The 22,001-nt window shown below is 41.9% G+C and overlaps 1 protein-coding gene across 3 annotated transcripts in view; it reads left to right on the forward strand.

Annotated features, from left to right (window-relative positions):
• LOC122553060 (interleukin-8-like) overlaps positions 1-22,001 on the forward strand; it is a 60,886-nt gene that overhangs the window by 15,425 nt on the left and 23,460 nt on the right. Inside the window, exon 4 of one of the 3 annotated variants that reach the window (XM_087988371.1) lies at positions 10,565-12,403. The exons of 1 other annotated variant lie outside the window; for it this stretch is intronic. In XM_087988371.1, the coding sequence (XP_087844497.1) occupies positions 10,565-10,575 (11 nt within the window). In that variant the 3' untranslated portion in view covers positions 10,576-12,403. Of the gene's footprint in view, positions 1-1,894; positions 2,658-10,564; positions 12,404-22,001 lie in introns of those variants that run through there. One more of the 3 variants, XM_087988337.1, reaches the window with a different exon arrangement.

The following is a 22,001-nucleotide window of genomic DNA, read 5'->3' on the forward strand; positions in this document are numbered from 1 at the left end:
AATACCTGCCCCAGAATCCATCCCCTTTGTAGTTCAATTTTAACCCGTGGTGTTAGTTTTGCAAGTCAACACTGAAAATCTTATTTTTGGAGATAGTGGTGTTTTGTACTTCCAGGTCATTTGATACTGTAATCATTAGGCACATCCAATTCTAACCACTGACCTATGACATTACATGCTGATCACTGGTTACCCTGAGTTACTGCAGATTATCCCTAAACCTTGCAATAAAGTCTGTGTTTGTGACTGTCTAACTCCTTCCCAATGAGAATACTTCCACTGCCTTCCCACAAATATGTTTTTTGTTAGCCTCGCCCCTCTCCACTGATGGATTCCTTCCCATCCACTTTCTTTTTTGAAACAGTGCTTCCTCCTCCCCATGGAGCCTTCCTTGTCATCTGATAAACTCTCCAATCCTTCATCCTCCTCCCACCAAAGTTTTCTCTCCATCAAACTTTGCTTGACCTTCTGACTGTATGTTTTTTTACTTCAGATTCTTTCCACTGCAGTTTGATCGTTATTGTTAAAAATGTGAATGCCTATTTAATATTAAAATATTAATACAAGAATATTGTACAGTAAAAATAACACCTACACATAAAGCTATATAGGGTGAAACAGATCATTCCACCCAATTGATACATGGCTGACCCTTTTCATCAAATCCAACTAACACATTCAATCTTTTCCCCTTGTCTTACTTCCTTTTAAATGTATTTATACTGGCCATTTCAACTTATCTCAGACTATTCCTTCCAGAAGCAAGTTCCATATTCTAACACATGCCGAGGAAGGAAGTTTCTCCTCACTGGATTTGTGTTTAATCATGTTACCCTTAAAGTCCTATTTGCCTATTCACATGAAATAATTCCTTGCTAGGCTAATATTGCTGGACACTCTTGTTGCACCCCTCCAATATTTCACCTAAGCTCTGGAGGAAGGTGAAAGTTAAACTCCCTGTATCCTCCATTGCACACTCCATTGCAGTTTCCAGGAAGATATACTCTCCCTGTGATATTCTGGTTCATTCATCTATCATTGCAACTTCCCATACAGCTGCAAAAGCTTTCATTCACCTCTTCCTAAACCACAGCCCAATCACCTATTTGATGAAAATGAATAATTTCTTCATCTTCCTTCAATCAAATGCACTGTATTCAATCCTGATACTGCAGCCTCTTCCGTATTGAGGGGGCCATATGTAGATTAGATGGCTGCTTTGCCGAATGCCTCTATTCCATCAGCGGGCTGAAGCCTGAGATGTTTGTAACTTACCATTCCCACTCTCTAACCTGAACCTTGTGCACAAAGTGCTTCGGTAATACTGGAGGAAATTCCAGCCATTACCACATGCCTGGAGAACCAGGCAGGACAGATCACCTGGCAATTCTAGAGCCTGACTGATGTCTATTACAATGAATTTATTTAAATAAAATTCACCCATGTAATGGGTGGGTGATCACCTCTGGCAAGTTAGTATCACCAACATTTAATTTTTCATCATTATTCTTTCCATTGGAAATCTAGGGAATTACATTTACCTCATTTAAAATATCCGAAGTGCAGGAAATCAACACATTGCAGGGAAGTGGGATTGAAGTTAAATTTCTTCCTTGTTTCTCAGTGACCAACTAGAGTTAGGCTGTCATGTGATGATGGCAAGTGGAGACCGAGCAGCACTTTCGGGTATGAGGAAAACTAGTGTTTTTGCAATAATTGAATGCCTCATTTTAATTAGGTTGAGGACCCCCATTGATGAAAGTACCAGGAACAGGTCCACCACCCATCACCCGTGCTCTAGAGTTGCAGAAGGCCAGAAAGTGGACAAAACTTGGGAAATGAGGGACAGCAGAATTATGAGAAATAAAAGTGCCTTTTTCTTTTTTGCTTTTAGGCATCCAGAGCCAACTACAGGCTGAAGAAAGTAAACAATCATGAATGTCAGGAATTTATTACTCACACATGCCATAAAAATTGCTGAACAAAATTCTTATCTCAATGTTCCACACAGTAATATTTTTCGTGGTTGCAAATGACAACTTTACTTGTCCCTTGAATAACAGTGAGAATATTTTAATCATTTAACAATTTCAGAATGTGATTATCCTCCTCCATATCAGTTAGCTTCACTGCACACTTCTAGGTCCTACATTGTGTGGGTTGTTCCCTACAGAGTCAGCTCATTTTCAATAATTCTCACTCCTAATGAGCACCCTACTCTTTCTTAGCTTATCATCAGCTACCTCTTTGTTTGCCCATCCCCTTTTGTCCCACATGCTCTTTCTCTGTTTTTTCTCAATCTCTTTCCCTCCTTTATATCTCTTTCTCTCCCGCTTCGTTTTTCTCTCTCTGTCTTTTCTCTCCTCCTGTCTCTCTGAACTCTGTCTCCATGTATTGTATTCACACCCCTCCACCCCGTCACTGGACTCAAAATGTTAACTCTTTCTTTTCTCTCAACAAATGCTGCCAGACCAGCAGGGTTTCTCCAGCACCCTTCACTTTTGTTTCAGGTGTCCAGCATCCACAGTGTGTGTTTCAGTGAGAATATTATGTTGTTCACTCAAGTAATAGGTAAATGGTAAGATTTGTAAGACAGTACTGAAATATAAAATGTACTGTCAGAAATCTGTGATATTGTTAAATAAAGATTTCTGAAAAGAAAAAATATTCCCTAGCCGCATCAATCATCTCAATGAACAGTTGCACTACCAAACAGTGCAGAGGGTACCGTGTGGTCTTAAATACATGTGGGGACCTGCGGAACATCTACAGCTACTCTGCTCATTGTCCAAACTGATGGCAACTCAAAAGTTCAAGACATCTGTATAATAAAATCACAATAACGTGAAGATAGAGGTGTTTATCAAGAAACTATAAGCAGAAAATGAACAACAATTGTGATTGCATCAACTACCAGGTACTAATCTGTTCACAGTTGAAAAGGCCAGAAATTGGTTCCCCTAACCTTAATCCTCCGTGAACATTTCAGGTTTGCAGTACAGGAGAGTGGGACAGAAATGCAGTAGATCCAGGTTTTGCCTTAACTTTTATACCCTCCCTGATCCCTCTGAGTTTTTGGTCCTTAGTTAGGCCAATCGAATTGACGAGTCCAATAACAGAGCAGGAATAGATTAGATTAGATTCCCTACAGTGTGGAAACAGGCCCAATAAGTCCACACCAACCCTCTGAAGAGTAACCCACCCAGACCCATTTCCCTCTGATTAATGCACCTAACGCTATGGGCAATTTAACATGGCCAATTTACCTGATCTGCACATCTTTGGATTGTGGGAGGAAACTGGAGCACCTGGAGGAAACCCCAGCAGATGCAGGGAGAATGTGCAAACTCCACACAGACGGTTGCCCAAGGCTGGAATCAAACCTGGGACCCTAGTGCTGTGAGGCAGCAGTGCTAACCACTGAGCCACCATGCTGCCCAGGCTTGTAATAATTCAGGCTTGTAAATCAACTTGCAAACAAGCTCATGAGGGAGTGGTGTTTAAATCATCCTGACTTCAACCCTAATGGAGCTCAGAGGTGAATGCCAGAGATAAGGCTGAGGTTTTCAGAAATGGTTGAGTAGAAGATGTAGCATATCCTCCTTCTGAGGTCCACCCAACACCCCCAGCGAAGGTATCTAACCAATCCAGATCACTTCACACACAATATGAGGAAGCAGCTCCATGAACTGAACACAGCACATGGCAGCACCCAACTAAAACACTCCACATCCCTACTCATCAAGCTGGGTCAGCCTGACTCTAACACTGATATCAATCCAACAGTTTGCAGAATTCCAGGTTTGTAGTTTCCACTAAAACAAACAGTTTGCAGAATTCCAGGTTTGTAGTTTCCACTAAAACAAACAGAATAACCAGAAAATGGTTTTTGTTTTCAATTGATATATTATCGCCTTACCCTCTGTTAATTAATTCAGGAATGAAACATGTTCCTACGATTTCTTAGTGTTCAACTCTGCTCACAGTTTCATTACTAATTAATTAATCCATGATAATCTACACCAGGAGCAGGACAATATCCAGATTTGGACTGATACTTGGGAGCAAGCTTGCAAGACACAATTAACCTGTTGATATCATGACGTATACCAGTGACAACGTACTGCACACTGTGAAAAATAAAGAACATGAAAGATTGGGAAGGGTTAAAGCATGAAGACCATTGGCAATCTGTGGTCTGTGGAAGGCAGGATGGGATAAGAATAGTGGAATGCTTTTACACCAATTAGCAGAGTAAGGTTAAGGCTGAAAGGTCACAATGGCGAGATGAGATACAGTCGAGTAGTTTTCTTGTTAAGAGTTATTATGACAGGATTGGGATCATAAATATTTAGGACATGACATTAAAGTATCTAATTAATAGTTAGTAGAGTCAGCTTGAGAGAGGAGACTATTGTAATAGATGGAATAGTTAAACATCTATCATGACAGGTTAGTCTGGAATGGAAAATCACTGTAGCCGAGGTAATAATAAATATCTAATCATGACATTAGGAAAATATTTAGTAGGGTCTGGAATGAAAGACCATTGTTGCAAAGAGTTAGTAATAAATATCTAACCATGACATTAAAATAACATTAAGTAGAATGTAGAACTAAAGAGATAATGGGAACTAACATCACTGATTTATTGTGTAGCTGGAATGAGGTATTTTGATTAATATAGTTGGACATGCTGATAAGCTAACAGAAACATGATAAAAAATATAAAAATCCCCGGACCCTGAGGTTCGTGGGCATTCGAGAATCTGCTTTCTCAGTGTCACGGTTTTTTGTTTGCAAATAAAAGACCTACTTCTTGAAGAACTCTCTGCATCTCCTTGTGATTCTCTATATTTTCTCATGACAAATTTGGCGCTGTGAGCAGGGTCGTGCTGAGACCCACCTAGACAGAGGGCAGCAGTAACAGGGTGCTTCTCGGCCCACTGGGGGCACTCCCGAGACTGAGGGTACACAACAAAAAAATGGTTAGCATTTTTGCTGTGAATTCGGACTATATTCTGTTGGTTTGGAGTGGTCCTTGGGAACTTGGAGGTGTGGGAACCTGCCGGAGGGTCTCTCTGATCCAAGGTCCAAAGGCGAGGAGTAAATTGCGGCTGAAGGAGACATGGAGAATTGGTCAAGAAAACTGCGCAGTGGGGTAAGGGGTGAGTAAGAATAGAATGTAGCAGTTGTCTGAGTAAAAAGTCCATGTGGAATATATAAGACCCTTTAGATAGATAGGGCAGAATAAATAAGGGGAAATTGTTTTATAAGACCCGACAGATAGATAGGGCAGAATAAGTAAGGGGAAATTGTTTTACTGGAAGCGCTGAATGATCTGTTTAGAAAGCCAGCAGATTGGTAGTGGATGATTAAAAGTAAAATAGCATAGAATAGTAATAGCATTATAATGTTACTAGACTGTTAAATGTTTTAAATAAGGCCTGTAGGATAATTAGACTTTTGGAAGTGAACAAAAGGTTTGCTTAAGTAAGGCTCTGGCTGAGAGATATTGATTTACGAGTTCTTGGTTTTTCGCAGCAAGGCTGTGTGTGTGTGTGTGTGTGTGTGTGGCTGTAGCTTGCAGAATGTTTCTGTGTGTGTGTGTCTGTGAGAGAGAGAAGAGAGTTTATAGTTTATTCATTGTGATCTGATTTGTATGCATAATTGTTTGTTGGTGGTTAAATGTTTGTGTTTTGTTTCCCTGGAGCTAGAGATCCAGGGGTATTTTGATTTTATTTTATTTTGCACTGTAAGAATTTAAAATAGTTTTTTTTGAGAGAGAAATTTCTCAAGAAACCGTTAGTGAGTGGTACATTTTGAAGGTGAAGTATTAGATTGGTTTAGGCTGAATGAATGAGAATAGATTGTTTGTATTACCTCGCTGCAATTGAGGATGTTTAGGAATTGATAGATTGGTAAGGGACAATTGCAAGTTATAAAGTTATAGATTGCTTATACTATTGACAAAGCCCTACCGGACTTGAATGATATGAGGAAGTGATCTATGAGAGCAAAGATAATAATTAGCTGGACTGAAATGTACGTTAGGATGGATAAAGGACTGCAGTTGAGATACTAAGTAAGAAATTTCCAGTGGCCAGAAATGATATTGTAAAAATTTCTGAGAAATGGGAAAAAAGAACTAAGGATTTATTGACTAAATGGCCAAAAGAAGGTACCTTTGATATATTTATATATGTGCAATGAGATGGAAGGACTAATTAAGAACTATAAACTAAAAGATAAATTTAAAAATAGAAACCAAAAGAGGGATCAGGAGATGGAAATATTGAAACTTTCCAGAAAGAGGGTGAGGAACTGAAGGTAGCTTGTCAGGTACCTGTGGTGAGTAGGGAAGCTGCGAAAGAACAAGCTGAGCAGTTACAGGAAACAGAAAAGCAGGAATCAGTCCCCGCCCCATACCCAGATGTGGAGGAGTTGAATAGACCTCCTCCCTACTCAAATGAAGAGGCAGTGAAGCTGTGTCCAGTAATAAAGGGAGCAGTAGAAATAGAGGGACAGTTAGAATGGGATGGAAGTGCGGAAGATAAAACTGAACTGAGGGAAAGAAGAGAAAGAGAGAGAAGGGACAGGCAGGAGCAAATAGAAGACTTACAACAAGAGCAAGGAAAGCTGAAACATGAGATTAGTGTGCTGCATGGGCTAAGGGAACAAAAAGCAATTGAGGAATACTCATTGCGATATGAAAGAAGGGCTGAAGAGAAAAGCAGTGCAGGTGATGCAGAGCAAGCAGAGAGAGATGATGGCAGACAAGGAAAGAAAAAGGCCCCAGTACCTAAAGAATGGGAGGAATTAGAAATAGCATTGGACTCAGAGCCTGAGGGGGAATTATTGAGAAGTAGTGTCGGTAAAGGGAAAAAAGGCCAACAGGAAGGATGCTCCAACTGTTTATAAAAGAGGGGGGAAACCCACATTCCTTGGGGAACTCAGGATCTGGAAGGGCTGAAGAATGCGCTGCCCAGTTTACAGGAGGGAGCAGGAAGGTGGATCAGAGCTTTTGAAGATGAGACCACAGAGCGATTGCTGGCTACAGGAGACTTGAAGGCACTGCTGGGGAGGTTGGTAGGGCTCTCAAAGTAAAAAGAAATAATGGTCCGAGCCCGTTTGAAAAATGCAGCAGACAATCCAATGATTGACGCGGTTGGGTTTGATTAAGTGAGACAGAATGTATGGCAGGCCTTAAGAGACTGTTATCCACCCAAAATGGATCCCCAGGCTCTGAGAGAGGATCCACTGAGAGAAAATGAAAACCCAGCTGCCTATTTGGAGAAACAGTTTATAAAGTGGAGGCTGGAAACACAGCAAGACCTAGAGACTAATCAGTTGCTGACCACAATGTTCCGAAATTCCATCATTGAGCAGTGCCCTCCCAAGTCAGGTCAAGACTGGAGGTGGTGGTGGGTCTGACATCATCAATGAGACACCAGGAATTTAGAGACCATGTAGCTCATGCAGTTGAAAGGTTTCGAAAAGACAAAGAGAACCTGTCTGAACAGCAGGAGGAGGTGCAAAGGAAGCTGGCGCAAATGCAGCTTGAAGACTTTAGAAAGAAAGAAAAAGAGAAGGCTAAAAAGGTGTTGCCAGTAAGAACTGACAGAGTAATCAACACTGGGGTAAACCAAGTGCCGGCGCAAGGGGGGTCCTATCAGGTAGCCAGACAGGGGCCAGAAAGTCACATGCCAACAATGGAGGTTTTTAAGAGAAGCTTTCCCGCAGGTGACGTAGCCGGGGAAGGGCAGATTTAAACAACAGCCTAAACAGAACTAGACTCCCCAAGGTCAGGGACGTAGGAATGGGGGACTAAAGTACATGATAAATAATCAGGCTCAAGGGGGAGGGGCAGAAATAATGTGCTGGAGATGCCATCAACCAGGCCACTTTAGGGGGAATTGCCCTTATTGGACCGGGCCCTCTCTGCCCTACAGCGGGCCTAGATGGCGGGAATCCCCAGTGGCCACTTCCCAGACACCCACAGGCCCAGCAGAACCTGTTAACCCATATGGGATGTGTTAGGGGTGCCCTGAGAACCTGGGTGGGAAGAAGCGCTACCCTGTAGTAGCATGGGAGGCTGATCAAGAACCAGTAGTACAAGTTAATATAGAAGGGCGGCAGACACCGGTGATGATAGACACTGGAGCTACATACACTTGTGTACAGCCGTGGTATGTCTCTCACCTTCCCATGTCAAATATATTTGTTAAAACTGTAGGGTTCTCAGAAAAATCACAGTTAACTCGATTTACAGCTCCAGTAAGATTAGAAATGGAAGTTAGGGAGATAGTTCTGCCAATGTTAGTGTCTAAAGAGGCGCCAATTAACTTGTTAGGTAGGGATGCTTTTAGAGATAAGATTGGAGTGCACACAGCAGGGCTTGGTTGGAGAAAATGCCAATACACAATTAGTGATGCAAGAAGTTAAAGATGTTAATGTTTATTGGATAAGGAATATAGCAAGTGATATTTAAGATATTTGGGGGATGTGGGAAGCAGAAGTGTTGACGATGTTGACTAAAGCAAGACCACGTAAGTCTAAGCTGCACTGTGCAGTGATTTTTGATGAGTCTCAGGATGAGGTGTTAAAGAGGTAGTGGCAGCAGGAAGTCACTGCTCCACAACATGTGAGAAATGAAGCAATAGTATTGGGGGGGGGGCAGGGAGTGACCCTGCAAATAGAGAGAAATGCATTCCTGGAAAAGTGGTATAGTGTATCAGGCGCCACACCACATGTAACCTTATTGGTAAATAAGGGATATCAACCTAAAGACTTAGGACCTATGGCCAGGGAATGGCATATGCTCACGAAAGAGGTTTGGGAATCCAGGGATGGCAGCTTGACAGGCAATCCGAAGGAAGTCAAGGTCACACCCCAGCGGAGCAGGCCAGTGACAGTGCAGGAAGATGATCAATATGGTAATGAGCCATTGGATACATTACTAACTACTTTGTGGTCGCAGCATGTTACAGATCTGGGGAGAGTGAAATCAGCTTGCCCAGTGGGAATATGGTTGAAACTAGGAGCTGGGAGAGTAGTGAAATTTCTGATGAATGAAGTGATCCCAAGGTTGGTATAATGTTGGAAATTAGTTCAGACAATGGGTCGGCCTTCATTCAGAAAGTTAAGTTAGTGCTGCAGTCTTTGAGAATCAAACAGAGGTTTGAGTGCGTGTATCATCCCCAGCCACAGGGTATGGTGGAAAGGATTAATGGGACATTGAAAGTCAAATTAAATAAGATCTGCGCAAGCACTGACCTTTATTGGGTTGATGTGCTGCCGCTGGCGCTAATGAGTTATCGCATGCAGACTGATCGCATGACCAATCTGACACCACATGAGATGCTCACATATAGACCTCTACCAGTACCCAGGTGGAGAGGCCCATACGAAGGGCCTAACTTGGAGTGGTTTTAAGCTTAGAACTTAAGCAATATATGCAGCAGCTAACTATGATACATGAGACTACCCACCTGCAGGAAACACAAAGGGAACCAACACCTATCAATGAGAAAGGACCTATTTAATCCAGGTGTTGGGTGCACATGTGGGTTTTTCTAAGACGCTGGAATAAGCCAAGGAGAGAGGGACCTTTCGTATTGACTAAGGCATTACCTACTGCAATCCAAGTAGAAGGACGATACATAAGGTACCACATTAATCAAAGTTCTCCCACCAGCACAAACTAACTTTAATACTGAGGTAAGTGGAGCTGAGGCTGAGGAACTAGGACATGGGCAGGCCACACAGGAGGCTAGTACCCATCAGCAGGGTTCCGAACAAGTTACAGGTGAAGTTCTTGGGGATACTGATTGTCGGAGAAACTTGCCCAATAGGTTAGAGATCACAAAACACAGCTCGAAGTGAAATTGACAAACAGTTTATTGCAAGCGATATCGCTGGAAAAGAAATTGACCCAGGTTGACACAGAACTGACAATCTGTTACAGGTAGACCAGATTTCTCCACCCAGAGCTAAGGATGAGACCAGTTTTATAGTAATGCTGCACAATGACACTGATTAAGGAGTGGGAAACTACAATGTTTCTGGAAATGGAGTAATTTAGTTACAAGGGTGCTAATTGGAAAACAGTTTAATTGGATGAACGTCCTGTTCCTTCACACAATGCAACATCCTGACAGTATCACGGTTCCATTCATCTCCACAGGTAGGTGTTAAAGTCTCTCCTAAAGTGGTGAGGTGCTTCCATTGTCCTGTTCCTGGAGCATGTCCTTTGCTGATGCCTTTCTGTCTGACCTGCTCTTTATGTGGCTTTGGTATTGCTGGGTTGTGAAACTGCCCTCAAGACTTTGAGATATCTACAGTGCTCTGTCATGTCCATGGGAGCTTAAAGCATATTCCATTGTCTGCGTGCTGTCTGACTCAGCTTGTTAGCTGCTCGGGAATTCTGGGTGTTCTGGTACAGTTTGGCCAATTTTGCTTTTGTGGGTCTATCATGGATTAGCACATCTTTTCCCACACCTTGCTTTCAAAGTAAATATTAGCAGCTATGGGAAAAATAATGTTTTATTGAATTGTATTTCAGGTTCCAGCTGACATAATAAAGAATTGAAGCTGCAAAGGGATTCATTTGATTGCCCCCTGGGGAAGTTGCTGTACAGTGAACACTGAAATGAAGGAAGCTCCCTGAAGAGCATTCACTTTCTGACATCACTGTTTGATATGTTGTTTGAGCAATTCCCCTGCATTGATTGTCTGAAACCGAAATCAGTGATTCATCTGCTTATACTGTAACTGTCTACACAGGGCCTAAGTAATCAGGCTGCTGTTGTGAAATGTTGTGTAAAGCTGAAGGATTTCTAGTCATGGGATGTAATATGTATGATTATTCTGAATGTGGTCCGGCAGGGTTACTGGATACTATATAATTGAAAGCAATTTGTTAACTCTCTCCATAATATTAGAAAATTATTTTCGATAGTCAAAAGGTGCGAGTGGTAAAGGAAATATTAGCAGAATTGTGAATTTACACAAATTTATTCATAAATCAAACTGAAACAGATCTGTTGGTTTTCAAATGCTTTTGTTACTAAGGTAATTGTGACAATTCTTTCAATAATTTTATTTATTGACTATTAGTCAATTATTTCACTGAGTTTGAGCATCATTGCCAAAGCCAGCAGTTATCCCCCATTCCTTTATACATGTGTGAATGTGCTGGTAAACGACTTTGTTGAACTGCTGCAGTCCTTGTGGTTGTGAGGAGTGGAGAGATCTGATAGCTAAAGAGATGATAGTGCAAGGCAAAACAGACAGCAATGGGGCAAGTGAAGGGACAAGAGCTGTATTGTGAGGAGGTGTAAACGGGAAAATACAGAACAGGGAACAAATCGCTACCGTCCAACCGGAAGATGGATGGACAGGGATTGTGATTGGAAACCATTTACCATCGTGTTGATTCTGAAGGTAATAAAGTGTCCTCTCAAAAAATTGTAGTAATGATTCTTGAGCAAACGCTGCGCTGTATTGGAACAATCCAGGAGAATAGGGACATAGTGTTGGGGGGCATGGGGGGAGGGAAACCGGCGGTGGGCAATGCAGACTTACTGTCATGTGACATTTAAACAAATTCCAATCCAAATTTAATCTAATCTTTCTATTGCTGTTGAAGGCCTATGTATCCTATGTGACATATTGATGGCATGTTATAGGTAAAAGCTTTGAATTGTTGACTAAACATACTTTAGTTCCAGTGTGAACAAAACCTTTCAAGTCAAAATTCAAGATCAATTGATTGACATTAACATTGCCATGATTTTACTGCAGTGTTTATCCATCACTGACATTGTAAGTGAACCTTACGACTTTGGTGGTATGATATTAAACCTCAGGATCTATCCAAAGTTAAAGTCTGTGGAAAGAATGTCACTGTCGAAATGACATGTGCGTGAAATACTTACATTTTAGGAGATATTGGTGCTTATCATGTAATGTTAACAAGAAGTAATGGTATTTATAAGTACAAGACATCTCTGTGAAAGGACCTTGTTGTATGAGAGATTTTCAGCCTAGAATTATGTTGACTGCGGATTACAGAAGGAAAGTTGTGTTATATAATGGTTCTCACGCAGAAAAATTGCAAAATATATTTGAATTGTGAGTTTATGAATTGTTTGATGTTTTTGTACCTTTATTCTTTTAATGTAATTGAGTGATTAAAATGAGGAATGCCTTGTCATTATTTCACAATCTTCAGCTAAACAATTGTGCATTTCTTGAATCGAAATATTTTGTGGTCTGACTGAAAATATCACTGTTGCAGTCTCCCCTTGACAGCGTGAAAGCAAGCAGATTACCATTCAGCCAAATCTCAATGTGTTTGATCATGGGTAGTCACTGACTTACTCCCCTAGACCGGCACTGCTGTGACCTGAATGAACAGAGTGTTACAGTGGAACTTTATGGTGGGAAAGTTGGTTACATGTTCCTTCCATTCAAACTCACTCCAAATAACTGTGCAGGGTTTATCCTACATTTAATGTGAATTTATGATAATAACAAGTCTGCCTGAGCCAAACAACAATCAGATCACTGCAGGAGTCAACGGGATGACCAGTGGCAATAGAGGGAGCACCTTTATCATCTTAACTGAGGAACGAATCTTCTGACAAGTACATGGAGAATTCTCCAGATTGCCCTGTCTCCTCACCAACACAATCTTCAATCCCATGGAGACCCATGAATGTCAGTCTTGCTTCTCACTTACATTTATAGCATCTCCTCTCTACTATTTCCTGCAGCACATCACTAACTTTCACTCGTGTCTGGTCAGATTAGACCTGGGTCACATGTTATATCTGTGGGGAAAGGCATTCCATCTTATGGTCTTATGGTCTTATGATTAGTGACATTTGACATGCGATAGTGAGATATTAATTTTCTCCCAATTAAATGTCATAATAATCACTGAACTGAAGAAGTTCCAGGTTAATATATCTGTTTGCAACTGTGCAAGATTGTTACAATACAGAAAGAAGCCACTCAGCTCTCCAAATGACCATCTCACTTTGTGCCAGTCTCCTGATCTCTGTGAAAGGAACAGATTGCAGCTCCTGGAAATCTGAAATGATAACAGAAAATATTGGGGAAACCTCAAACCAACAACCTCAGCTGGAAAACAGCAGCAGTCGGTAAATCAGTGAATCTTTACTGACTTCCCTTCAGTTTAATCTACATCATACTTGGCCAGGTTAAACCTCGAGTACTCTATAATGAATATTTTGTGACTGATTATGTATGCACGTTTTAATAGGGAATAGGATATATTTGTACATTTTTATCGCTTTGAAATTATTTTTATCTTTTAGCAAATGTTATTTGTTGAACCCACAAATTGCTGACTGGTTTAATGTCACACAATGAAGTACCAATTGAATTGGCAATTCAAGTCCTTTTCAAAATTCTAAACCTGTTTTGGTGAAGAAAGTTGTGGGAAAAGAGGATAATAATTTGCTCATTTAAAAACTTGAGGTCAGTTATAAATACAGTATAGCACCTATATCTTTCGATAATAGAAGCAATATTTTCTCATCTTCAAGACTTTTCAGAGTCTGCAACATTATATAAACCAACATGAAAGATTGAGTGTTCCAACTGAACACTATCAGACCGGTCAGGGCTGAGTGTGCCTCGACATGAGAATGTGGGGCAATTTGGCCTTTGGGCAGCCGCACAAACAAGCCTGATCATACATTCAGCCGGTGAGCTGGGCAAGGGGACAACGCTGCTAATCCAATGCAGTTTACTAGATCGAAGCCTGGAAACCCTGGCAGAGCTGCTGCCAGCAAGATCAAACATGGAGCCTGGGTGGTTATGATCACAAAGCAAGAGGGTTCCTCATGTGGCAGCAGCACAGATGGTCTTCCTGATACCTCATGGTGAGACAAACATGTTTCTGTCTATTTTTCAAAATCAGCTGAGCTGTTTGCAGTCAGTCACCAGTGGGAAGAGAGCCACATCACAAACTAGATGCAAGTCATCAAACAACCAAGCTAATTGAAAGCAAGGCATCCCAATAGAGAAATGGTCTCCTTTCCAACCTGTTCCAAACTGAAGTTCTCCTAGGATCTATCCTTTGAGAAACTGCACTATCAGCAACCAACATTAAAGCCTAGAATGATTCTTTTACTTTTACAGAATGCTTTATTCAACTGTCAGATGTTAAACACATTCAAAATCCATAAGCCTGATTACATGGGAGACCAAGAAGTGTAAATTAAAGACTGAGTTAATTTTAATTTCTTCCTGATCTGCACCTATGTTTGCAGTACATTTTTATTCACCCAGTCTTTGTTGAATGTGTGTGTGTGTGTGTGTGAGAGAGTGTGTCTGGGGTGGGGGGTATGGGTGGGTGGGGCTGGTGGTGGTGTGTGTGTGTGTGCATGTGTGTGCCTGTGTGTGAGCACATGTGCATTGTACGGCATGTATATGTGGGTGCGTGTGTGTTTGTTGTGAGGCGAGTGTGCTCCCCGGCAAGATGTGGGGGTTTTGCATATATACAATGTGTGTGCTGTTTCATTAGATTGAGGTAATTGGACACGAAGAAATACAATTCTTTCATTTCGAATTCATGAAACTTGCTGCTGAATTTTTAATTGGAATACACGCTCCAAGGGCAAAAAAAAGGCACATATTTAATCTCCATATAAAAAAAATGATTATGAACAGAATGAGTGTATATACATTCCGTCTGTTAGGTGGATTGGCCATGGTTAACACAGGGTTATGTTGATAGGGTGGGATCTGGGTGGTCTGATTTCAGAGAGTCGGTGCAGACATTATGGGGCAAATGGCCTCTTCCTACATTGTAGCGATTCTATGCTGTTACAAAGCATTTACCCAGCTGAGGGTGATGTTTCAGATCAGGTTGATTGATCATGACCTAAAAACAATCATCTCACTGGTTTGTTATTAGAATCTGAGGAAGATTTCAGGAAAACAAAACAGACAGCACTAATCTCATTCTTTTACCTAATTGTAAGCAGATTTCTGATTTCTAACAACACTCCCAGTCCACACCAACACTATAAGAGATATCAAGCTTCTCACACAATGGAACCCTTTGTGCTGACTTAGCCACATGAATTAATGACCACAGTCCCAGATTCATGGACATGTGTAATGCACTCATACAAATCTTCCAATTTCAGTTGTGAGCCAGATAATCTCTTACCTAGCCCATGCAGGCTCTCTGACATTCACCTTGTCCCATGCAGTTGCGACACATCACCCCATGCATTACCTAATGGGCGGCACGGTGGCACAGTGGTTAGCACTGTTGCCTCACAGCGCCAGAGACCCGGGTTCAATTCCCGCCTCAGGCGACTGGCTGTGTGGAGTTTGCACGTTCTCCCGGTGTCTGCGTGGGTATCCTCCGGGTGCTCCGGTTTCCTCCCACAGTCTAAAGATGTGCAGGTCAGGTGAATTGACCATGCTAAATTGCCCGTAGTGTTAGGTAAGGGGTAAATGTAGGGATATGGGTGGGTTGCGCTTCGGCAGGTCGGTGTGGACTTGTTGGGCTGAAGGGCCTGTTTCCACACTGTAAGTAATCTAATCTAATCTAATCTCTGTGTGTGTTTTTTTCAGTAAAATGTAGTGTTTCACACAGAGCTGGTGAAGTTGGTCCCTGCCTTTGCCCCCTCCGTACCTTGCCAGCTCCCTGGCAGCAGCAGGCACATGTTGGTCTGGATCTCCAGGGAGCTGATGTTGCTGCATTGATTGTAATGCACCAAGGAATCCTCCCTGTGGAATCCTCGAAAATATAATTGACAAATGAGATCATGGAGCCCATGGCCTTGGGGGAGATCCCAGTGTCAGTGAGAACCTGCTTCATGAGTTTGTCGATGTAGGTGGTGTAACATTTGAGCAGCACAGTGGCTCAGTGGTTCGCACTGCTACCTCACAGTGTCAAGGACCTGGGTTTAATTCTAGCCTTGGATGACAGTCTGTGTGGAGTTTGCATGTCCTCCCCGTGTCTGCATTTGTTTCATCCAGGTGCTCTGGTTTATTCCCACAGTCCAAAGATGTGCAAGTTAGGTGGATTGGCCATGGTTAACACAGGGTTATATTGATAGGGTGGGATCTGGGTGGTCTGATTTCAGAGGGTCGGTGCAGACATTATGGGGCAAATGGCCTCTTCCTACATTGTAGCGATTCTATGCTGTTCTCTGATCCTAACCTTTTCCTCTTTTTTTCTTTGCCTGAGATGTATTCACTGCTTTCCTCCCATTTTTCTTAGCAACTTTTCTTTCTTTTCCTCAACCATGTTAACACAAGCTCTGTGCACTGGCAAAATCTGGAATGACTTCCAGATCTACATCTCTTTCAAATGTTCTGGAATTTTGATCCAGAATCCATCCAGCCTGCCACATCAAAGTGTTTGTTTCCTCGAGTGTAAATTTACATGAAACCTCACAGAAAACATTTGTTGACCCTGGAACAACACCCACTTTACAGAATCATATTAACCACTGCACTCAAACAGTTCGCAACACCCTTCCCAGAATGCTTCACCATGTCATCAACTGCAAGGACATTCTTCCCAGAATGCTTCCCTGTGACACTGGCCCTGGAGGGGGTTCAGAGGAGGTTCATGAGGATGCTCCAATGAATGAAAAGCTTAACACATGAGGACACTGGGTTTATACTTGATGAAGTTTCGAAGGATGAGGGTGGGGGTTTCTAATCAAAACATAAAAAACATTGAATAGCCTGGACAGTGTAGATGTTGGGAAGATGCTTCCATTGGTAGGAGAGACTAGGACCTGAGGGCACAGCCTGAGAGTAAAGGGAAGATCTTTCAGAACGGAGATAAGGAGAAACATCTTCAGCCAGAGAGTGGTTAATATATGGAAATTCATTACCACAGAAGGCTGTGAGGCGTGGTCATTGAGTATATTTAAGATGGAGATTGATAGGTTCTTGAGTATCAAGAATTACGGGGAGAAAGCAGGAGAATGGGGTTGGGAAACTTACCAGACACCATTGAACAGCAGAACAGACCCAATGGGCTGAATGGCCTAATTTCTGCTCCTATGCCTTATGATCTTATGGACACCGAATGTGAGGACACCCTTTCCACATGTAATTCGTGATTTTCAGCTCAGGTGTGTGCTTGCTTCATCACATAATCGCAGGGGTCAGTGTCAAGTGTAGATTATGACAACTGCAAAATGCTAGCTCATGAGGAAATAAAAGATTCCAGAGAGCTGGAACTCATTCAAGTTTCACTTTATGTTTGTAACGTAGTGTTGGGGCTGTAGCTGTGCTGACTCCTCCCCCTGGGTTTGTGCAGTGGTTGGTAATGTTGCTGAGTCAGATTCCATTCAAACAGCAGCTGGCATTGCTGAACCATGTGATTTCCAGGAAATCAGGTGACGTTATACTCCATGTAGCTGTTCGATGATTGGTTGTGTCTCCATGTAGCAGTGGGTGGACGAGGTGAAAGGGCCATTGCAGACAGTCAGAAGAGATCACAGCATTATGGGTGGTCTGACAGAGACACAAATAATTTTTGATTGTTCCTCAGTTCCTAACAACTTCTGATAGCTTGACTTGACAGTGAGTTTGGTTGTGAGATTAAGAAAGTTGTTAGCTCTGGTAACCACTCCATCCACAGAACACCAGGTTTCCTTGCTGCAACATAAAAGATGATACACCAGCAGAATAACATCAAACATCAAACGTACATGTTGATCCTGCCAGGTATATTTGAGTCACCTCTCCTGCTGTCTGTAAACAGCTTGAAAAGGATATACAGTGATAGTGTCTCATGTCAGAGTTACATTGGATGTTGTGAGATATTGTATCCTAGGTCCCTTCACTAACCTCATTCGCAAGCACTTTATATTTCCCACTCACAAGCAAATACTGCATTCTCGTTTCATTCACTCATAACTCCCTACTATAATACAATCTCATTCATTCATCCATAAAACCACGGTTCTGCAGTATAGACCAAATTTAAAACAACCCTTTCTAATCAAAGTTAAAAATCACACAACACCAGGTTATAGTCCAACAGGTTTAATTGGAAGCACACTAGCTTTCGGAGCGACAATCCTTCATCAGGTGATCAGGTGATCAGGCAATCACCTGATGAAGGAGCGTCGCTCCGAAAGCTAGTGTGCTTCCAATTAAACCTGTTGGACTATAACCTGGTGTTGTGTGATTTTTAACTTTGTACACCCCAGTCCAACACGGCATCTCCGAATCATGACTTTCTAATCAAGATAACCTTTTCAAACATGTTATTGCATTTTCACACGTTATCCTTGCTACCGCTGATAAAAGTAGCGTACAGAATAATATCAACCCCACCATCATGTCTCCGCAAAACATTATAATGTTAATCAGCCCTTACCAAACATCGCTTGGACCCCTGAACAGATAACAAAACACCGGTTTCCACAATTAATGTCATGATTTGGAGATGCTGGATTTGGACTGGGGTGTACAACGTTAAAAATCAGGTTGACAGCCGCCTGATGAAGGACCGTCGCTCCGAAAGTTAGTGCTTCCAATTAAACCTGTTGGACTATAACCTGGTGTTGTGTGATTTTTAAGCCAATTAGTGTGTACTTGTTAAATACCCTAATCTGGGCTGTTATCTCTTTAAGAAACTAACTGACAAAACAGCACTTCCATGAAATTGCATGAATGAATGAAACTCACACTGGCAAATAAAATACAGATCTCACAACCCAGCTATGGTAATCAGTTTAATATCCTTTATTCCTTTATTAAGTACAAGTACAATTTCTGACTTATTTAGAGCATACCGGCCCAGTATTTAATCTAACATTTACTAACTTAAAAGACAAAAAGACTGACATCTCTTAATTACGCAAGCAGAGCAAGCACACACTCTTAATCCCATCAGAAATAGCAGCCAACATTTAGCACATGTTTTAACCCATCTTCTGTCTCCCAGGACAGAAGCCCATTTTTCTAACATAGATAAAACAATGTAACACCATAGTAATGGAATTTTAAAATGTGTAAGAATTACGTATAAAGAGTCGCTTGTTAGAACTGTATTTTGGGATTATATGGCACTTCGGACTCGTTCTACATGCGGTTGCTGAACAAAGGAGGTTATTTTCACCACTCACTGATTTCAGACATTATTTGAACATGATCCCTCAATGTCATTTTGCCTGTTACAAAGTTAAAAATGCAATGATACTCTTTCAAATAGATGAAGACTTCATGAATTAATTTGTACTTTTCATTAATTATGGTTCAGGAATAGAGATTTTGAACAGGAACACATATTTCATTTGGTTGGTTGCCATATTTAACTCAAGAGCAATCAACATCCTAATACTGAACATCAAACCCTCCATTCAGGTCAGTCCTGTCTCCTTTTACTTATCGTGTGTAAATCAAACTCTTTCTTCTCAGTCTGATGAACTCAGCTCTCAGACAAACAAGTTTGGTCTGGGGGTAGATTGTCGGTGGAAGGAAAGCCTCTGTGGACTTCAGCGCTAAGTCAGTTATTATCATATCTGTACATTTTTGCACATTCAATGTCTCCTCCTGCCCTAAACCTTTCAGTGTTGTATAAGGACTAGTCAGGAGGGTTAAGAATGGGTGTGGGAATTTTAAGCCAGCAACAGGAACAATCACCAGCTAAGGTCAGGAGCAGTGCAATGTGCTGTCACATAATCTGCAAGTTCCACGCCAACCCACTCCCCATCCTGCCTTGGAAATTAAGATTAAAGAGAGGGGCATGGTAGCTCAATGGTTAGCACTGCTGTCTCACAGCGGCAGGGACCCAGGTTCAATTCCAGCCTCGGGTGACTGTCTACGTGGAGTTTGCACATTCTCCCCATGTCTGTGTGGGTTTCCTCCCTGTGCTCTGGTTTCCTCTCACAGTCCAAAGATATGCAGGTCAGGTGAATTGACCATTCTAAATTGCCTGCAATGTTAGGTGCATTAGTCAGAGGGAAATGGGTCTGAGTGGGTTACTCCTCAGAAGATCGGTGTAGATTTGTTGGATCGAAGGGCAGGTTACACACTGTAGGGAATCTAATCAGAACAGTATTACATTGTTTGCAGACAGCAGGAGGGATGATTCTAGTCTGTTCAGCAGGTTCAACGGGTAATTTAATGTTGGATGTTGTTCTGTGGTATAACATCCTTCATACGGGTGCTGGAGTGCGGCTCTTGCGATGAGTGTTGTGATCACAGTCCATATGTAGCACAAGTGGTCTGTTTGCTTCAAAACATCCTCATGCTATAGCAAGGAAGTCTGGTGATGGAATGGTTATCAGACTTGACAGCTTTCTTAATCTCACGATCAAACACACTTTCAAGGCCACCCACAATGCTGTGATCTCTTCTGACTGTCTGCCGGGGCCCTTTCACCTCATACACCCATTAGGTTCCAAAAGGAACAGGAAGTGACTTCACCACAGGAACTAACATCACCAACCCAAACATATAAATAGAAAGCAGGAATTTTCAGCATTGCTTCGCATGAGGTCCACAGAAGCTGTTAATTAAGGTAACAAAACGTCTGGAAATGAACCTTTCAGCTCAGCAAGCAAACCTACATCCTACAGACCAAGATTTTAGCAAAATCTTTAACTTTATTTGAATGTACGACTTTATGTTTTATGCTGATGTGAGTCCCAACTTTCTGCAAACATGCCACTATCTTTATATCTACAATTTAAAATTGAAATTTTGCACCTTGCCTAATTCAGTCATTCCACAGACCCCATTACCTGCCCTTCTTCTGCACTGGGCAAGACACCAATCACTGGAGAGTATTTACTGCTGACTGCTGACTTAATTTTGCTCGGAGTCTATGGTGCCACATTCAGTGAACTGATACCTTGATGTGTCATACATCAAGGGCAGTCATGCTCACATCCGGAATACAACTCTTTTGTTCACCTTTTTCATGATATCGAAAGCGGATTGGTGCTGAGAGATCCCACTCTGAACATTGACATCGTTGCACCTGGCACACCGTGTTTTTTAGCTGTTTTATCTAACAAAGAAACTGCAAGTCAACTCTTAATAGTAATAAATGATAGTATTTATTTATTTAACACAATTAATAGTATAACAACAAAATACACTATAAACCAACAATTTACACGATAAACCTAATCAATTATCTTGTGCTTTAACATTATTCTGGATGATCATATCCCACTGCACTAGATCTTGACCTTGATCCACGTGGTGATGATCTCCTTCTCCCGGAGGTCCCAAGGGTGTCTTCTCTTCACCGTGACTGGTCTCAAATTACTGCTCCTGAGGAGGGAGCGGGTTGCAGTGATTTGTACACTTGAAAGGGTCTTCGACGTCCACCAATGGATTGACCAGGCAGTGATCGTTCTGATCGACAGGACCCAACCAGATGTTGACATGGCGATGGCAGGGTGGTCCTTAGGCATCCATTCCAGGCGGTGTTAGGAAATAAGGCAGTGAGGCGCCCCTGTATCTGGTAAACAACTCGATTTTTCCAATTGTCCTGGGGATGGTATTCAGGTCAACTCTATTCAATTCCAAATCAGTTGTATATTGTTTTGTCTGCAGCTGCTGGGTCAGTTGCATACTGTCTTTCTGTAGCTGTAGCCTGTCTAGATTCTGCAGCTTATTTATTTCAGAGTCCTTAAGCACAGTTACTTTGGCCACAGCTTGCCTCAATTTCCCAACATGCCTCATTTATTGTTCCTTTTCTCATAACTCCATCATTTTGAGCGGCCAATCTAGCCACAGAATGTAGTTTGTTGCTGAATTTGTGTTGTCTAACAGCACCCTCCATCATTCTGCTGACGATTGAAAGATTTGTGGTATTTATTCAGCTTTTTCTGCGGGAGCAGCTTGGCTTGGGTAGTAGCTCATACTGGAGCACAAATCTTCAGTGCTTTTGTTGTCAGGGCCCATATGCTCGCCTTCTGTGCTTTGTGTTTCTTGATATCACACAGAATTAGATCAGCTTG

This window comes from Chiloscyllium plagiosum, unplaced genomic scaffold (assembly GCF_037043375.1).
Source record: "Chiloscyllium plagiosum isolate Xiang-an unplaced genomic scaffold, Cpla_swu_hap1 HiC_scaffold_1, whole genome shotgun sequence".
NCBI lineage: Eukaryota > Metazoa > Chordata > Chondrichthyes > Orectolobiformes > Hemiscylliidae > Chiloscyllium > Chiloscyllium plagiosum.